Here is a 16,987-nt window from a genome sequence, read left to right as displayed (position 1 = left end):
GTCTAAAATCATTAATTTAGCAGAGAGTTATAATCAGTGTTTCTCTCTTTTTTATTTCTTTCTTTTAAAGATTTCATTTATTTATTTGAGAGAGAGCACAAACAGGTAGGGCAGAGGGAGAGGGAGAAGCAGGCTCCCCGCTGAGCAGGAAACCTGATGTGGGACTTGATCCCAGGACCCTGGAATCATGACCTGAGCCAAAGGCAGACGCATAACCAACAGAGCCAACCAGGAGCTCCAGGGGTCATGATTTTTAAAATGTATTTCTTACTGTGGGTGACAGTCTGAGAAGTTTGACCCACTGCTCTAAGCCCTATTCTTTTGTTCATTTAAGTTACCACTAATCTGTATTCATAGATTTCATTATTTATTTAATGTAGAATTACATAAGATTACTTAATAGAATGTAGAAATGTATGTCCTGGTAGCAATGTCTTTAAAATAGAATAATTTTAATTCTTTGTCTTTCCCTTTTTCACACGGCTGCCAGGAAGCTCAGGTCTACTTTGTTTTTTTTTTCCTCCTTGTGACTGAGGTCTTCTGTCATAACTGCCAACTCTTTTCATTTATATGGCTCTTCTCTAACTCCTATATCAGTAGCATTTTTTTTTTTTTTAAATCTGTGCTTTTCATGCTGAGCTGTTTCTAAGCTTTTCCAGAAGTGGACAGGGGTGGGCAGGGCTACTGTATTGCTCATTTCTAGAGGCAGCACTGACATGGCCTGCAGTGTGAATGAAACCTCTGGGGTGTGTGGGTAGTAGACACATGTAGAGCCTAAACACCACTTTGGTTAAGCCTTTCTCAGTATTATTATGTCAGTCTCCTAGGGTGGTAGCAAAGGGAGAGGGGGAAAAGCAGGAGCTGGAAGATGACGTGAGTAACTGCTCCCTCGTGTCAGAGCTTTTGGGGTGAGTGCTAACCTGGTGATGATTTTTTGCACCTGTGTTTTAAGAAGCAGCACAGAAGCGCGGCCTGACAGAACCCGAGCAGGTCCTGGGTGAACTGGAGTGCCAGGAAGGTGCTGTTCCCCCAGTAGCTGATGAAAATTCCCAGACCAACGGGATAGCAGATGACAGGCAGTCCTTGTCGTCAGCGGATAATCTGGTATGTTGGTGATTCTCCTCTTATACAGACCCGTTTGGATTTTTACTTTTTTTAGAAGATGCACCATTAAATCTCTAGCAGAAGCAGTGAGTGAAAACCAGCAGACCTTACTCAGTCAGTCACACAGTCCTTGCCTCAAGCGCTTCGTATTAGTAGGTGACATTCTTGGAAGTGCTCCTGGTGTATATAGCATTGTTACTAAACCCTGTTTATTACTAACCTTTGTTACTAACCTTGTTTATTCAGACTTTTAAAAACTTAGATTTCCTGGCCTTTCTCTTTTCTCTCATATACATTCATTATAGAAGAATCAGAAAATAGAGAGAAGGAAAAATAGGGAAATAAAAGTCATCCATAATCCCCTAACCTAGCGATAACCCTCGTTAACTATTACTTATATCTTTCTAGATTTTTCTCTCCCTCTCATTTTTTTCCACTTAAATATAATCACATGGCATACTGCTGTTTTGTAACCTGCTTTTGAAACTTAGTGTATATTATGAATATCCTTTCAGACCCATAGATGTGTCTGCCACATTATTTTTTTTAAATAGCTTTGTTGTTTTCTTGAAAATGCTATATATAAACATTCAGAACAGGGAGAAATATGATGTTAACATCCCACCTGAAACCACTCTCTCTACCTTTTCACGGGTGTTTCTCAGCCTTTTGCGTGATCAGCGCCCAACCCCCCAGCCTTTTGATAGATTTCTTTTCCTGATACACCATCCCCTTTCATGAATTTTAAAGCCACTGCTAAACTGGATATCTATTTATGATTATACATGTACCTGTACTTTATACATACAAAGAATAAGATTTTTTCCACCCCCAACTCCCCTAACCCCTCCACCAGGAACCAATACCTGACCCTGTCTTAGTCTCTTTGGGTTGCCGTAACAGAATACCATAGATTGGGTGGCTTATAAATGATAGAAATTTATCTCTCACAGTTCTGGATGCTGGGAAGTCCCAAGATAAAGGTATCAGCAGTTTTGGTGTCTGGTGAGGGCCTGTTTCCTGATTCATAAAATGGCTGGTTTTTTTTTGGTTTGTTTTTTTTCTTTTTTTAAAGATAGATTTATTTATTTATTTATTTGATAGATAGAAATTACAAGTAGAGAGAGAGGCAGGCAGGGAGAGAGGAGGAAGCAGGCTCCCCATGTGGAAGCAGAGAGCCCCATGTGGGGCTTGATCCCAGGACCCTGAGACCACAACCTGAGGCAAAGGCAAAGGCTTTAACCCACTGAGCGACCGAGGCACCCAAGTGGCTGTCTTCTTAAGGACACTAATGCCATTCATGAGGACTCCTCTCTCTTAAGCCCCACTTCCAGATGCCATCACTTTGAGGGTTAGATGTCAGCCTGTGAATGGAGGTGGAGGGGCATAAGCATTCATTCTATAGCAGTCTCCATGGAATTACGTCATCCCCATTAAGAACGTCCTTACAGATGTACTCCAGTCCGCATAAAGGACTCTTGCCTTTTGTACTAGGCTGTGACTTGCTTTGTTTACTCAACACCGTTTTATGGGCATCTTTCCACGTCAGTACATACAGACCTAACTGTTTCAGTGGTCATGTAAAATTTTGTCCTGTAGATTGCCATAATCTCTTTCGCCAATTCCCTGTTAGGTTTTTATGTTACTTCGGGTTTTTTTAATCACGGGAAATAGTTCTATAATGAGCATCCTTATAGATAAACCTTGTGCACATCCTTAATTCTTTCTTTAGGATAAATTCCTACAAGTGATATTGCTGGGTCACGAGTTGGAAGCTTTCAGGCTTTTGTTCCTTAACATCACATTAGCCTGCTGGGAAGGTAATGCTCAAATCTCTGCCCACTTGTAGGCAATCAGTGCTCATTTCCCCATTCCCTCATTAAAATTGGGCAATAGCCTTCATTCCAGATTTTGGTGGTCTGATGGGAGAAAGATCCCGCCGTAATAATTAGTAGTAACATTATTTAGGTTAATCTGTCATTTGCATTTCCTGGTGAATTGCTTATTCATTTTTTTTGCCTGCTTTTCATTTGGGTGGAAGGTTTCTGTAATTTCCTTAATGAATTATAAGAACTTTTTGTATGTCGAGCATACTAGTCTTTTTCATACGTTACAGATTTTTTTAAAAAATTTTTTAAAGCAGCTTACTTTTTTAGTTAAAGAAGTGTATTTTCAAATGCCTGTTGTTTTCCCCCCATCTATCCTACAGTAGTGTTCTCAGAAATACTGTTATCCAAACTAATATAATTAACTTGTACACGTGACCCTTAAATAACACGGGGGCTAGGGGCAAGGACACTCCCCTACCATGTGGCCGAAAATCTGCGTTTAACTTTTCACTCTCCCAGAACTTAACCACTGATAGCCTGCTATTGACCAGAAGCCTCACCAATAGCATACACAATTGATTGACACGTATTTCATGTATGTATTATATACTGTATTCTTAGAATAAAGTAGACTAGAGAAAAAAATCACGAGAAAAATCAATGTGGCCCTGTGCAGTGCAAACCCGTGTTGTTCAAGGGTCAGCTGTGTTTGTCTTAGATTTTTAATGGTTTAACATTTGCTCATTTATCATTTTAAGCCATCCATGCCCACTTTTTGAAGAACAAGGAACAAGGTTTTAGAATTGCCAGAATGACTCCCCCATAGCTCCTGTTTTGGCATATTGTCCCCTCCCCCACGTTCCTCACTTCCCCATTGAATAACAGAATTTTAAATTTCCATGAAATAATTACATTCTTTATTTTTGAAAAATAATTTTGTTTTGACCCCTTAATTTTTCTCTTATTTGTTTCTAACCTCAGGAATCAGATGCACAGGGACATCAAGTGGCTGCTAGGTTCTCTCACATTCTGCAGAAGGATGCCTTCCTGGTGTTTCGCTCCCTTTGCAAGCTGTCCATGAAACCCCTTGCTGAAGGCCCCCCAGATCCAAAGTAAGCAGACACCAGTTCTTGGCCGTGTGTGACCGAGATGACTCAGGAGGATGTTGGGGGTTCCGAGATACCCCAGTGCCCTGTCCCATGATTGGTGTGAATGCAGGAATTTACAGTTTTCAGACTCCTACTGTCCCTACATCCCTTTTATAATAGATTGTCTCTGCGTCCACACCAACCATGATTTTGCCCCGTGTTACTTTCCTTGGCTTATATATGAGAAAGTGTTACTATACTGAATGTGTTACTCTCTTTTTCCCGACTAACGAATTTAATCTAATGCAGGGTGGGCAGGGGCAGGATTTGTATAAACCTCACTTCCCTGCCCTGCTGAGAAACCTCTGCTCCTTGGGTATAGGTTTAAGCCCCAGATGCAACCCAGAGAAGCCAAACCTTGCTTCATAGTGAACCAGTTACTGCAGAGCCGGTAGGGCTATGGAGCCAGAGAGCCGCATTCACTCCTGGCTCCTCCACAGCTGTAGGCGTTACCGAACTTCATCTGAAAAGTGGGGATGTGGGAAATTGCCTTACAGGGTCCATGATATGAAGTGGTATCAGCGCATCCTGAGTGTGGGGCCCGGCACTTCATGAGTTTTATTGTCCTTGTTCTTGTTAGTCACTAACAATAATCTTCAACTCTCCTGTTGAGATATCATGACCGTTAAGGAGATGATTCAGGAACATTTCCTTCTTTCCAGGCCTGTGGGTGAATAAAGAGCACTGTTTCTGTTTGTCCATAAAGACAGAGCAGGACGCAGGGGTTAGTCTCACGGGTGTGATGTAAAGTAACAGAGCCCGTAAGTTTATGCTTCCTCTGCTCCCGCTGCATCCCCTGTTTTATGGCAGGGCGAGGAAAAGGATAGTGGGAGTTGCCAGCTCTTGTCCTCACGGGCTTACGGGTCCCCGGAGGAGCCACCTCATGCCATCTGCCCTCACACTCTTGGCATCTAGATGCTGGTGCCAATTCTTAACTCATTGGCTCTCAGAAAACTCAGCTCGCTGGTAGAGGAGTGAGGCCTTCTCAAGAAATGCACTCTTTAAAATGGAATCTTCTAGCACTGTCGCCGTCTTTCCCTTTGCCAGATCCCATGAGCTGCGCTCCAAAGTGGTTTCCCTGCAGCTGCTCCTGTCCGTCCTGCAGAACGCTGGCCCGGTCTTCAGGACTCACGAGATGTTCATCAACGCGATCAAGCAGTATCTTTGCGTGGCGTTGTCCAAAAATGGCGTCTCTTCAGTGCCTGATGTCTTTGAACTCTCTCTTGCCATTTTTCTTACTCTTCTTTCAAACTTCAAAATGCACTTGAAAATGCAAATAGAGGTATGGACTCCACAATGATTTGGGGGGTTCTTTTTGTTTTGTTTCTTTTTTTGTATAGTGTTTATACACAAAGAGTTAAATCCTGGTGACATAGTCATCAGGAACTAGACTTACATGGTCTACTTGCTGGCACCCCAGAGAGAGAGACTACCTTTTCCTCAAAGTTCCTGCCCCCAGATGTTAGTTGCCTTTCTTTTTTTTTTTTTTTTTTATTAGTTTTTAAATTTTTTTATAAACATATAATGTATTTTTATCCCCAGGGGTACAGGTCTGTGAATCACCAGGTTTACACATTTCACAGCACTCACCACAGCACATACCCTCTCCAATGTCCATATCCCCACCACCCTCTCCTGATCCCCCTCCCCCCCAGCAACCCTCAGTCTGTTTTTGGAGATGGAGTCTTTTGTGGTTTGTCTCCCTCCCGATCCCATCTTCTTTCATTTTTTCTTTTCTACCCCCCAATCCCCCCATGTTGCATCACAGGGAGAACATATAATAATTGTCTTTCTCCGATTGACTTACTTCACTCAGCATAATACCCTCTAGTTCCATCCACGTCATTGCAAATGGCAAGATTTCATTTCTTTTGATGGCTGAGGTGCCTCTCATTTTAACCCAAAGTTTAAATCGAATGACCCAAGGGCTAGTCTCAGTCCCCTGAACATGTGTGTTTAGCCTGTACATCGTTTGAAGTAATCTGATTTAGTTGGCAAATTGAGAAGTAACTTTTATTTTACATGACAATCCAGATCTCTGGTTTCTCTCAAAACCGTAATGCTAGTCCTTTTCTTAGCCTGGCAGCTATTGCTGGTTGCTGAGGGGCTCCTCTAGTGGGGCTCCATCCTCCAATTGCTGTGGTCCTGCCCGGCTAGCTGTTCCCCCGGGAGGCCAGGGTTCCAACATGCCTCAGCAGTGCGTGTGTGTGTGTACGTGCTGCTCCTTTACATCTCCCAAGGCTCCCTCCCTCGTTGGAGCTGCCTGGTCCCCTCCAGCCTTTGGGGTTTTTGAGCCCCAATTTAAATGGTATTAATTGGTGTCCCCTTTGTCTCTGTGTCATGTAGGTCTTTTTCAAAGAGATTTTCCTGAACATTTTAGAAACATCAACAAGTTCTTTTGAGCACAGGTGGATGGTCATTCAGACTCTGACAAGGATCTGTGCAGGTATTTTCACTCTGAGGGTGCTCATCCATTGACTTACCCAGAAATGCTTTTCTAAAATCCAGATTGAGACTTTACCTCCTGCTTTTAGAGTTTTAATATTGCGCTGGGAAAGCCTCACCTGAAAGCCCAATGCTAACCATTAGTGGGGACATCTAGTCCTACTCCTCTTCTCCTTTAGAGGATGACCAGCTCCGTCTGGTTGACCCGGACCTTGTGGTCTTCACACAGAAAGTCCCACACCCTGGAAAGCCCCCTGCTCCTACAAAAGCAGGATACATGGTCACTCCACCTACAAACTGAACACTTTGTCAGTCACAGGGTCTGGGGTGTTAGTGCTGCCAGCCCTCGATTGAATCCCAAGGTCAGTTCGGATTTCCCTTATCACCATACAGTTGTGTGGCTGATTACCAAGCCTCCCACTTGTCTGTCATCAGACATAATTCCACAAATGACACAACTTCAAGAGGTGGATTGGACAATTGTTATCCCTTTCTTATGAGGAAGAGAGCTTTGAAGAGGCAGAGTAAGCTGCTCAAGAGTCAGTGAGTGCCAAGGCAGGCGTCAAAAGAGGGCCTCCCCAGACTTGTAGTACATCTGACACACGTTTCCTGAGGGATTCGTGTCTACCTGAGTAAGTGATTCACTGGGAAGCAGTTTTGAAGAAAGAATATAATTTAATAAGAAAATGTAACTGCCGTGTCTGTTGGATCAGAATTTCTAATATCTCTGTGTTATTTTCCAAGACGCCCAGTGTGTTGTAGATATTTATGTCAACTACGACTGTGATTTAAATGCTGCTAACATTTTTGAGCGCCTTGTGAATGATTTATCCAAAATCGCTCAGGGAAGAAGTGGACACGAGCTAGGAATGACTCCTCTGCAGGTAAAAACACTGAAAACACCCATTTATATATTTGTGTGTGTGTATATATATTTGTGTGTGTGTGTGTGTGTGTGTGTATTTTTTTTTTTTAAGATTTTTTTATTCATTTGAGAGAACAGGAGCACGAGCAGGGGGAGGGTCAGAGGGAGAGAGAGGAGCAGACTCCCTGCTGAGCGTGGAAGCCCCATGCAGGGCTCCATTCCCAGAACCTGGAATCATGACTTGAGCAGAAAGCAGCTGCTTAACTGGCTGAACCACCCAGGTGCTCCTCCTGCATTTATACTTAAAGTGCATTTGCTTCATGGTGTCTGGGTGGCTCATTTGATTAGGGGTCTGACTCTTAGCTCAGGTCTTGATCTCAAGGTCGTGAGTTCAAACCCTGCGATAGGCTCCATGGCCAGCGTGGATTTTTATTTTTAAGGGTCCATTTGAGAAAAATAATAATAAAGTGCATTCATCTCCATAAACGTTTATTGAGCGCCACTGTATTCCAGGCCGGCACTGTCCTTGGTGCTGGAACACAGCAGTGAACAAAACGCAGTGCCCATGAATGTGTACAACTGCTGTGGTCAGCAACGGAGGAGTAAGCCACAGAGAAGAATAAAGCACAGATAAAAGAGGGCTAGAAATGGTGCTGTCATTTTTAACGGGGTCACAGAGGTGGTCTTTCTGAGAAGGTGACATTTGAGCCGAGACCTGTAGGAAATCAGTTTACTCAGTCACCTTTCGAAAGCTTGTATGAAAACAGGCTCCTAGGCTCCAGTAAGGCAAAGGAAATTGTCTCTTATCCAGTTGCCTCATTAGAGTGCCCACACAGAGAAGAGGATCTTAAGCTAAGGTTTCTGAAGGAGCTGGTCAGAAGGTCTATGAGCTGCCTGGCATTACGTGTAGAATATTGGTGAATGGGCATTTTCCCTAGAAGGTCCGTGGCCGTCATTAGATTCACAGAGAAATCTGTGCCACCATCGGTGCTGTTTTGAGTAGAAAATATTTGCATTTCTTTAGATTATCTGTGATTCATGTTCAATTTTTTTTTAAGAAATGCTACTTTTTAAAAACTAGTATTTTTATTTGTAGAGCAAACCTTAAAATGTAATGCATTTGTGAGTGTTTGAAGAGGAATAATGTGTCCAGAATCACTCATCTGTTGCATTATGGAAAATTCTTTTCTCTTTTTTTTGGGGGGGGGGTGTTACTGGTTAAGATCTATATTTATTCGAGAGTGTGCGCATGTATATGCACAAGGGGAGGAAGGGGCAGAGGGGGAGCAAGAGGGAGGAAGAGAATCCCAAGCAGACTCTGTACTGAGCGCTGAGCCTGATGTGGGACTGTATCTCATGACCACGAGATCAGGACCTGAGCTGAAACCAACCGTCGGATGCTTAACCAACGAGCCATTCAGGTGACTCATGGGTTTATTAAAAAGGAAAGTGACAGAAGTGTTTTTTAAATTATATAAGTAGTGAATATCTTCCTTTCAGAAATCCAGATGACACTTGGGGTACCTGGCTGGCTCCGTAGGTAGAAGATGCAACTCTTTTTTTTTTTTTTTTTAAGATTTTATTTATTTATTTGACAGAGAGAGAGATCACAAGTAGGCAGAGAGGCAGGCAGAGAGGGGGGTTGTGAAGCAGGCTGTCCACTGAGCAGAGAGCATGATGTGGGGCTCGATCCCAGGACCCTGAGATCATGACCGTAGCCGAAGGTAGAGGCCTAACGGACTGAGCCACCCAGGCACGCAGAGCATGCAGCTCTTGATCTTGGAGTCATGAGTTCAAGCCCAGTGTTGGGCATAGACATTTACTTTAAAAAAAAAAAAAAAAAAAAAAATTCCAGATAATGCTGTTCCTTTTAGGAAAGCACACATCTCCTGTTTTTTACTAGGGTATTTGTAATGAACAGCTTTAGAGATTTTCAGGGTTTTTGCAATGAGCCCTTAATACTTATGTCACCTGTTAACTTTTCCTTAGGTTCTTTGCTTAATAACACTGACTGTCAATGTTTGTTTCGGTATTGTCCCTAATAGTCCTGTAGATTTCTGCACTCAGTTTATCTGTTAAGTCTCTGTGCCATGTCCCTTCTGTCCTTCAGGAGCTCAGTCTGAGGAAGAAAGGTTTGGAGTGCCTCGTGTCCATTCTCAAGTGCATGGTGGAATGGAGCAAAGACCTGTATGTGAATCCCAACCACCAGACCAGCCTCGGTGAGAGGGCTTGCCACACCATCACCTCCATTCAACAGGACTGTTGGGAAAGTCATCTTTGTGTTACTGTCTTAAAATTAGCAAAACTCTGTAGTTTGCTGAATGCCTTAAAGCTTTCGCTTTTTAATTCATCTGGAATTTGGGGAGAATAGTATGAGTTGAGCTCTGATGTCATATTCCCAAATGGAAAAACAGTTCTGATTCTTTTTTTTTAGTAGTCTTTTCTTCCCTCACCACCTTTATGATATGCCAGATTTCCCTGTGTAAGTCTGTTTCTGAATTTTCTGTTCCATTCTATGGGTTTGTCTGTTCTTGCACCAATACCACACTTTTCAGATGCCTTGAGTTCCTTAGTGAGTCTGATACCTGTTAGGCAGGTCTTCCTATTCTTTGTTCTTCAAGTGTCCTGACGGTTTTTATACTCCTGTTCTTTCGTGTGAATTTTAGAATTAGCTCATCAAGTCCCACAAAAAAGTAAATTTTTGAGTGATGCCAAGTTTTCATGCTTATGACTTAAAGGACAAACTTTATTGTTACAGGTCTGGAAAAGGGAACCAGAGAGCCTGGCCTGAGCTCAGGTGTGTCTGTGTCCCATCTGTTGATTTGGTTCCTTTTGCTCTTATGTCATTGCAGGTCAGGAGAGGCCCACAGATCAGGAACTGGGGGACGGGAAAGGCCTTGACATGGCAAGGCGGAGCAGTGTGACGTCCATGGAGTCCACAGTGTCCTCGGGGACCCAGATGGCTGTCCAGGATGATCCGGAACAGTTTGAGGTCATCAAACAACAAAAGGAGATTATCGAACATGGCATCGAGCTGTGAGTATGGCTGCTACTCCAGCCGAATCTCTTGGGGCCTCTGACAAAGCCACATCTTCTCTGGGAACCTGGGACTGACTCCACTAGGGGAAGGACTGTTACAGAAGGCCAGTGCTGGCACTCACAGCCAAGCCAGACTGAGCCAGCCAGACTGAGAGAGTGGGAGAAGGAGAGGCAGTTTGAGATTAGAATTTAAGAGCTTTGTAGAGTTGATGCCTGGTCTTTTTATTTTTATTTTACCTAATGTAAGAAATTAAACCAGTTTAGAAAATAAAAGTATGAAGCAAGTATGTTTAATCACTCATATAATTATTACCTAAAGGAAATCACCATTGGTAACTTTTTTCCGACTATATCTTATGAACAGTTCCAACATACGGAAGAATGAACTCTTGCCATATTAGTGTTATCTATGTATAATTTTTTCTGAACCATTTGAAAGTAATCTGCTCCCATCATAATACCTCAGTTGTGTATCTTGGAAAAATGATATTTTCTCATAAGCGCATTGTCATTACAGGCATTAGTAAATCTTAATGTGTTTTTTCCAGTCTTTTTTTTTTTTTTTAGATTTTATTTATTCATTTGTTACAGCAGAGATCACAAGTAGGCAGAGAGGCAGGCAGAGAGAGAGGGGGAAGCAGGCTCCCCGCTGAGCAGAGAGCTGGATATGGGGCTCACTCCCAGGACCCTGATATCATGACCTGAACCGAAGGCAGAGGCTTTAACCCACTAAGCCACCCAGGCGCCCCAGTCTTTTACACACAGAAATATTAAACTCAGTCTCATATCCTGTCCAACTTCTTAATGATCAGTTGACTTAGTAAATTCAGTTTGTTTTAAAAGCTGATGTTACGGTACTTATTAATTGAAGTGTTGATCTCATTTCTAGTCTCCCCACAGGAGCTAATCTTTTAAAAACTTAAATCAGGTCTTATCCCTCCGCCGCCTACAATCATTCCAGGTTTCCCTCTCCTCCTCACAGCCTGATTTGGTCCCCACCCCACTGATCTCATCTCCTGCCAGTACCCGAGTCACACTGTGCGCTTCAGTCCCTTGAACACCTTGAGCCCCTCTCACCACAGTGCCCTCTGCTTGGAACACTCCTGGGTCTTTTTCCTCCCTCAGGCTTGGCAAAACCTCTCTTCCTCAAGGAGGCCTTCTGTAGCCACCTGTCTGCGGCTGCCCTTGCTTGCGCCTGATCCATGTCTTTCCTGTGTGTCTCTTGCCCCAGCACATAGCGTCCTCCAGTGCAGGGCCTGGTAAATAGCACATTGAGCTTATCCATAGTGGAGTACGCCTATGTTGACCAGGAAATACAAACAGTACTTAATTAAGCCCTGTTAAAGGAAATCCCAACATGGATGGTCTAGGGCTGTTGTACTGGCTCTCAGGGACATCAAAGATCCAGGCTATTTACTTTTTCTCCTTTGCCATCCTTTTTTTTTTTTTTTAATCGGTGGAGGGCAGGAAGAGAGAGAGAATCTTAAGCAGGCTCCACACCCAGCACAGAGCCAGACACGGGGCTCAGTCTCATCCTAGAATTGTGATCTGAGCCAAAGTCAAGAATTAGATGTTTAACCAGCTGAGCTAGCCAGGAGCACCTCTGTTTCACCATCCTTAACACAGTTTTCACTTTCAGCATTGCCTCATGGTCTAAGGTGATTGCTAGAGCACCAGCCATCACACATACAGTAACAAATAAAGGGGAAAGTACAAAAGGAATATACCTCCCAGCCAAGCCAGCTTTGTTTACTAAAGATCCTGCCTAGAAGTACCCATTACTATTTCTGCTCAAACATCACATGGCCATACTTAAGGAAGTATGAAAATACTTCCTTAGAGCATTGATACCTACTGATACCTACCTCAGAGCACTGATCTTAGTTTGGTTGGGAGTTGAGTTTAATTTTTCTAAAGGCAGGAAAATGTAGCTTTTAATTCAGGGCGTTGTGTGCCTGGGTGAACATCTAGAGCTCTGTTAGTGTTGGAGAGGAGGTAAACAGATGTTTGCTGATGGCCATCAGACTCTGCTGTAGCTAGGTCAGAAACTGAAGGTGAAATTGAGAGAAGCTGGCAGGACACACAGGACCTTCCTGAGCTGATAGCTGATGACTTGTTCGTGCCTCAAAGGCTAGCTTTTTCTGTCCTCCAGATTTTGAAATAAGTAACCCATGTCCTGTCTCTTCTTGAAACAGTTTCAACAAGAAACCCAAGAGAGGCATCCAGTTTCTCCAGGAGCAAGGCATGCTGGGAACATCAGTTGAAGACATTGCCCAATTCCTGCATCAGGAGGAGCGCCTTGATTCTGTAAGGCTTGGGGTTGGACGCTTGCGTGTTGGTTTTATCAGGTGATTCCGAGATGCCCCCTAGCTTTAACCTAAAGTGTGGTTGACGCCGAGTGCAGTGGCTATTGTCCACACCCCTGGTCATAGCAGTCCTGCTTACTCCTTTGGCCAGCTTCGCAAAAAGCTCCTAAGGGCTGGTTGTGTACTTGCTAGAACAGTGTCAGAGCTTGAAGTGTCCCTTGACTGCTAGAAACTTCTGGCTGCCTATTTGCAGCTGACCTCCTTCCTGAGTATGTCCCATCATTCTTTCATCTTTAAGTTTCCCGTGCCTCCTCCTCCTATTCTGAGACAGGATAGACTGAGCCTGGAATGGGTAGGTGGGTGGGCAGGCTTGGAGTCTCAGCTTTTCTAGCAGGCCAGCCTCTTCTCAGTGTTGAGAGCAGTGCGTTCTGCCTCCCCACTCTGCCTGAAGTGTGTCTTACTGTTGGTTCACATGTGACAGTTTCTAGACATGAGTGGGTGTATATGTTTCAGACCCAAGTAGGTGATTTTCTGGGAGACAGCACAAGGTTCAACAAGGAAGTGATGTATGCCTATGTGGATCAACTTGACTTCTGCGAAAAGGAATTTGTCTCAGCCCTGCGGACGTTTCTAGAAGGTTTCCGTCTACCTGGGGAAGCCCAGAAGATTGATCGATTAATGGAGAAATTTGCTGCGAGATACATAGAATGCAACCAGGGGTGAGCGCTGTGTCCATGTCCTTTCCATGTCATCTTTTTGCCTGCCTCGGAGCCCTGATCTTAGTTGGGTTGGGAGTTGAGTTTAATCATTCTAAATCTGCACCAAACAACTAAAGTTTCCGTTACAATGTGCCTGATATTGCTGAGGGATTATCTCAGGTAAGACCTCACAGCTTCTCTTGTGTCCCCTTTCTGCAGTCAAGGCAATTGAGAATCAGAGAGGCTAAGTAACTTGTCCATGTTCACACAGGTAGAGCCCATGCTATCTTGATAAGAGTAATTTTATGAGTTGAGAAGAGGCCCTTGGGCACCTCTTTCTTAATTAAGAACAGCTCCTTGATTTAACATATGGGGTAGATCTCAAGGATTTGGGTTTTTCTTTGGTTAGATACTGATGAACAGGTTCCAGAAATGGCTACATGACTAATAAAACCCGCCTAAGTGCATGATTTCATCTTAGGGCCTCTTTTGGTGGGTACGTCGTGTTTTTTTGTTTGTTTGTTTAATATTTTATTTATTTGTCAGAGATTGAGAGTGAGCGAGCACAAGCAAGGCAGCAGCAGGCAGAAGGAGAAGCAGGCTCCCTGCTAAGCAGGGAGTCCAGTGCAGGACTCGATCCCAGAACCCCGGGATCATGACCTGAGCTGAAGGCAGATGCCTAACCTGCTGAACCACCCAGGCATCCCATGATTTTGTAGGAAGTGGAAATTAAAAAGAGAACTAACCTTTATTAGACATCCCCTGGGGCACCTGAATGGCACAGTAAATTGAGCATCTGACTCTTGGTTTCAACACAGGTTATGGTCTCAGGTTCATGTGATCAAGCCACGTGTCAGGCTCTGTACTCAGTGGGAAGTCTGCTTAAGACTATTTCTCCTTTTGGCCCTCCTCCCCGATGCGTGTGATGCACATGCTCTCTCTGTCTAAACGAAATAAATCCTCAAACAAAAAACAAAAAACATATTTCCTGTATGTCAGCCATGCCATGGGTTTTATATACATTTCATTTAATTAATGGTAAGCTGGGAGTAGTGTGTCCATTTTTTTGGAGAGGAAACTGAGGCTCTGGGAGATTGAGCAACCCACCAGAGTAAATCAGCTGGTTAAGTAGCAGAGCAGGGTTGAATTGTCTGTCTCAAAAGCTCACACTCTTTTCCCTGGGCATGAAGTGAAGAGTGTCTGAGTGTACTGCGAACATGATGAAGAATTTTTTTTTTTTAAAGATTTTATTAATTTATTTGACAGAGATTACAGGTAGGCAGAGAGGCAGACAGGGGGTGAGGGAAAGAGGCTCCCCACTGAGCAGAGAGCCGATGTGGGGCTTGATCCCAGGACCCTGAGATCATGACTTGAGCCAAAGGCAGAGGCTTAACCCTCTGAGCCACCCAGGTGCCCCGATGTGGAAATTTTTAATAACAGTTTGCCTGCCCGGTCAACTTGGTTTTCATATTAATTGGTTCTGCTCCTCCAGGTGCATAGCGAGCTGTTCCCATTAGATGCATGGTCATCGGGGCAGCACTGGTCACTGACCCAGTAGACGTTAGAATGTGCTGTGAAGGCAGAGGAGAAGTTCTGGGGACCTTGCTCTGTTTCTCTTAATGGCTAAACATGTTAGATTGTTTCATGTTCGAATTCAGACCTTTTATTACGTTCTTCAGAGTTTCTCCCTTTCCTTCCTGGGATGGTTTGGACAGACCAGTTTTTGTAGCTTTAGATCCATGTATTTCGAGGCTGTATAGCCACACATTTTTATCTTTTCCTGCCCAAGGCAAAAAAAGTCAGACTTTTCACCAGCATATTATATAGAACAACATAAATATTTTTTTTCAAATTTCTGCTGTTCAGTATTGCAATGGGTAGTGTAAGCTGTAAATAATGAATAACTGAACAGCAGTTTTCTCTCTCTCTCTGTTTTTTGTTTTTTTTTTAAGTAATACCTGCTCCCAGCATGGGGCTTGAACCTATAAAGTGCAGGATCAAGAATCTCACGCTCTACTGACTGAGCCGGCCAGGTGCCGTGAACAACAGTTTTCATCCTCTTTCTCCCCAGGGCCCAGCACAAAGTAGATGCTCTCAGGAATAGGACCAGGGTGAGGCAGGTGAAGCACGAGGGTGCAGACTGTCCGGGGGCCTCACCGTCATGGTCAGAGTGAGGGTCTCTGCATTTTGTCTCCAGGTGCCTTGCTTGCCACACTGTAACCCAGGGTTCTGGCTGTACCTTGAGAATCTTCTTTAAAAACTTGACTTAAGGGGCGCCTGGGTGGCTCAGTGGGTTAAGCTGCTGCCTTCAGCTCGGGTCATGATCTCAGGGTCCTGGGATCAAGTCCCGCATCGGGCTCTCTGCTCAGCAGGGAGCCTGCTTCCTCCTCTCTCTCTCTGCCTGCCTCTCTGCCTACTTGTGATCTCTCTGTGTCAAATAAATAAATAAAATCTTTAAAAAAAAAAAAAACAAACTTAAGGGGTACCTGGGTGGCTCAGTGGGTTAAAGCCTCTGCCTTCGGCTCAGGTCATGATCCCAGAGTCCTGAGATCAAGCCCCGCATCAGGCTTTCTGCTCATCGGGAAGCCTGCCTCCTCCCCTCTCTCTCTCTCTGCCTACTTGTGATCTCTGTCAAATAAATAAATAAAATCTTTTAAAAAAATAATAATAAAAATAAAACTTGACTTAAGGGGCACCTGGGTGGCTCAGTGGGTTAAAGCCTCTGCCTTCAGCTCAGGTCATGGTCCCGGGGTCTTGGGATCAAGCCCCTCGTTGGGCTCTCTGCTCAGCAGGGAACCTGCTTCCCCCGCCCCCCCCCCCCCGCCTGCCTCTCTGCCTACTTGTGATCTCTGTCAAATAAATAAAACCTTAAAAAAAAATTAAAACTTGACTTAAAACTGCTTTGTTTAAAGAAACCTAAAACCTGACACGATTTCTTAATTAGCTTTTTCTACACTTAAGGACATTAGTTACTCTTCAGTGGTGCTAAAAGCATGAACACTCTTGACTAGTTTGGCAACATGTGGAACAGTCGGCCTGTTTACAGTGCAGCGTGTCTCCACTAGCGTCTTCTCAGCGCATGTTCTTACATCTGGAACCTTCTCTTCCAGGCAAACCCTGTTTGCTAGCGCTGACACTGCATATGTCCTAGCGTACTCAATTATCATGCTAACCACCGACTTGCACAGCCCTCAGGTAAAGTATTTTAATGATTGATACGATGTAGTAGCTAAATGAGGAGTTTTATTTGGGCCATTGGATGTTTTCTGAATGGTTTTTAATTTTTTTAAATTTCAGGTAAAAAATAAAATGACAAAAGAACAATACATTAAAATGAATCGGGGTATCAACGATAGTAAAGATCTCCCGGAAGAGTATCTCTCGAGCATCTACGAAGAAATAGAAGGCAAGAAAATTGCCATGAAAGAAACAAAGGAGCATACGATCGCAACCAAATCTGCTAAGCAGAGTAAGGTCTACTGACAAATTATTCCTATTAATCCTAATATTTAAGTGTATCAGATTGCATGATTAAGTCTCCTGATGATTAATT

General features: G+C 43.7%; 1 protein-coding gene across 1 annotated transcript in view; it reads left to right on the top strand.

Annotated features, from left to right (window-relative positions):
- The window catches only part of ARFGEF2 (ADP ribosylation factor guanine nucleotide exchange factor 2), a 99,084-nt gene that overhangs the window by 33,947 nt on the left and 48,150 nt on the right, over positions 1-16,987 (top strand). Inside the window, exons 8-18 of the mRNA XM_032350408.1 lie at positions 953-1,104; positions 3,915-4,045; positions 5,129-5,363; positions 6,428-6,527; positions 7,271-7,410; positions 9,502-9,610; positions 10,244-10,427; positions 12,626-12,737; positions 13,250-13,455; positions 16,545-16,629; positions 16,732-16,903. Of these exons, the coding sequence (XP_032206299.1) occupies positions 953-1,104; positions 3,915-4,045; positions 5,129-5,363; positions 6,428-6,527; positions 7,271-7,410; positions 9,502-9,610; positions 10,244-10,427; positions 12,626-12,737; positions 13,250-13,455; positions 16,545-16,629; positions 16,732-16,903 (1,626 nt within the window). The remainder of the gene's footprint in view (positions 1-952; positions 1,105-3,914; positions 4,046-5,128; positions 5,364-6,427; positions 6,528-7,270; positions 7,411-9,501; positions 9,611-10,243; positions 10,428-12,625; positions 12,738-13,249; positions 13,456-16,544; positions 16,630-16,731; positions 16,904-16,987) is intronic.

The sequence above is a fragment of the Mustela erminea genome, chromosome 7, assembly GCF_009829155.1.
Source record: "Mustela erminea isolate mMusErm1 chromosome 7, mMusErm1.Pri, whole genome shotgun sequence".
NCBI lineage: Eukaryota > Metazoa > Chordata > Mammalia > Carnivora > Mustelidae > Mustela > Mustela erminea.
The sequence above is the reverse complement of the archived record's forward strand: the minus strand, read 5'-3'. Positions and strand labels throughout refer to the sequence as shown.